This window comes from Penaeus monodon, chromosome 5, assembly GCF_015228065.2.
Source record: "Penaeus monodon isolate SGIC_2016 chromosome 5, NSTDA_Pmon_1, whole genome shotgun sequence".
NCBI classification, from domain to species: Eukaryota; Metazoa; Arthropoda; class Malacostraca; order Decapoda; family Penaeidae; genus Penaeus; species Penaeus monodon.
In genome coordinates this window covers 53783284-53785783 of record NC_051390.1, presented here as the reverse complement: position 1 = coordinate 53785783, position 2500 = coordinate 53783284, and the positions used below count along the sequence as shown (strand labels likewise).

Below are 2500 nucleotides of genomic sequence, written 5' to 3'. Positions count from 1 at the left end.
ACTTTATAACACTTTCAGTACCGGTATTTAGGTTTGCTATTAGGCCAATAATCTGTGTCGGAATTCCCCTCAGTCTCAGAATCTCCCATAGCCATTCTCGATGCACCGAGTCAAACGCCTTCTTGAGGTCGATGTAGGCTGCAAGCAACCTACGACCAAACTCACGACGGTATTCCACAATTACTCGAAGTGGTAGGACACGGTCTATTGTGAACTTGCCAGGAGTGAATCCAGACTGTTTTGGTCTCTGGTGCCTTAGTAGGTGGCCGCGGATCCGTTTCAGAAGAATGTGGGCGAAAACTTTGCCTGGTATACTGAGCAGTGTAATGCCACGGTAGTTACTACAGTCCCAGTGATCTCCTTTTTCCTTCCAGAGAGGGATGACCACGCCCCTCAACAGGTCAGGGGGAATGGTACCAGACTACCATCTGGCAGTCAAGATTGCATGCAAGCCTAGTGACATAGGTTCACCCCCAGCCTTTAGTAGTTCAGCAGGGATATCACATATGCGCCCGGCTTTCCCACAATTCAGCTTAGAAATCACCATTCTATCCTCAGTTAGGGTAGGAGGTTCCTCGCTGATGCATACAAGCTAACTGTTGGAGGGTCTACCTGGTACAATTGTTCGCTCCAAGTTAATGGTCATCTGAGAGTCATCACGTCATTTATATAGTTTTCCTCGGTTTTATTGTTTACCAGGTGTGGCAAAACATATCAATGCCATAAAAAATGCAATCTAAGAAAAGCGAGATAAAAGCTAAAGTTCCGGTATGAAACTTTTTCTCCGAAATTCCTTTAACTAAAAATTAAAAAGAAAAAAATCGAAGGCAGATAGATATACAGATCACGATTTAATCCTGATAATTGATTGCTGCAAGACGAATCTAACCTTCTATAAACTTTAGCCTGAACCTCTGTAAGAGATTTTTACCTGATAATTAGAACAATCCCTGTAATAAAATTTTCCTCTAATATAAGGAATTTCAGAAATTGTAGATTTCTTGTATAATTTAGTTGAATCTTTGAATACTGGAGCATATTTCATCAGTCCGTAAATTACACTGGATTACGAACCTATTGAATAACATGCAGTGATGTTATTACTAAAATGCATATTACATCCAAATACCATTACTTCATTACTTCCACAGATACTGTAAAGATGCGATCTGTTAGAAAAGACAAGAGATGGGAATAAGGGATTTAAAGAGGAAGGGAGGAAGAGAGAGAAGTGGATAGGAGAGAGATAAACAGAGAGAGAGAGAGAGAGAGAGAGAGAGAGAGAGAGAGAGAGAGAGAGAGAGAGAGAGAGAGAGAGAGAGAGAGAGAACGACAGACAAACACAGAGATAGAAACAGACAAGTAGAGAATAAATGAATAAAACAAACAAACAAGCAAAAAACGTGGAAGAAAAGGAAAAAGTCACCTTAGGGTTCTTAGGAACCATTTCCCACGTGGTTTCCGAGAGGACGCTGAACGCATACAGAACATGCGTGCAGAGATCGCCCGGAATATCCTCGATCCTGAAGCTGGCCGCCCCTGGACGGCTAACAGAGCCTGCCTGGTAGTAGCACACGCGACGGGCCGGCTGGGGGGCGCCCTCGGGGGGAGCTGTGAAGGGCGAGACGAGGGGGGGGCAGTATCAGTCGTGCACACACACACATCCACACACCCACACACACACACACACACACACACACACATATATACATACACACACACACACACACACACACACACATATATATATATATATATATATATATATATATATATATATATATATATAATATGTATACATGTTATGTGTGTCACTAATATTGACATGTGCGTATGAAGTTTATTCAACTGTTGTCCGGTTTGCGAGCTATTTTCGGTGTACTTTTTTTTTTTTTTTTTTTTTTGTTACATAATAATATTTGTCAATAACTGGTGTTTCAATATTGTTCGGTTTTTTCTCTTCTTTTCTTTTCTTTTCTTTCTTACTCTAACCCCTACTTTGGATATAATTTAGCGAAAAGCCTGCCGGCACTGAAACAAAGACATAAATCATACTTCTCGAAAATTAAACCTTAATACGGAGGCTCTCTCAACAGCGGTACGAAAAAGAGAAAAAATAAAAACTGTCATCATCATCCGAATTATTTTACGCACCTTCCCTCCTCCGTTGGACGCCGTTTCCAAGAAGTTCCGTCACGAAGACCGTCACCAAAACCGTTATCAGGGCCACGTGCACTTCCATCACGTGACGATAACCTTCTCCCTTCGATTAAATAACACCTGTGGATGTTTAAAAGCATTATCTTATCAAGTTCTTAATTCACTGTCGCTTCTATTTTTTTATATAAATTTTTTTTATATAAACTCTTGTGTAGAAATGCACATAGAAATTCCTCTCACCCCGATGATGTCTAATGCTGAGTGAATATGAATACACAGCGGTGCAAGTATGAGATAATTACTATCAACTTATCTCTTATCTTGCAGTGATATCTTGCAA

General features: G+C 40.6%; 1 protein-coding gene across 2 annotated transcripts in view; it reads right to left on the bottom strand.

Annotated features, from left to right (window-relative positions):
* LOC119573351 (endochitinase-like) overlaps positions 1 to 2500 on the bottom strand; it is a 16966-nt gene that overhangs the window by 10383 nt on the left and 4083 nt on the right. The window contains exons 1-3 of one of the 2 annotated variants that reach the window (XM_037920568.1): positions 2401 to 2500; positions 2155 to 2280; positions 1427 to 1611 (exon numbers count right to left, since the gene is read on the bottom strand). The exon at positions 2401 to 2500 is cut by the window's right edge and continues 133 nt beyond it. In XM_037920568.1, the coding sequence (XP_037776496.1) occupies positions 1427 to 1611; positions 2155 to 2242 (273 nt within the window). In that variant the 5' untranslated portion in view covers positions 2243 to 2280; positions 2401 to 2500. The remainder of the gene's footprint in view (positions 1 to 1426; positions 1612 to 2154; positions 2281 to 2400) is intronic. The other variant, XM_037920567.1, reaches the window with a different exon arrangement.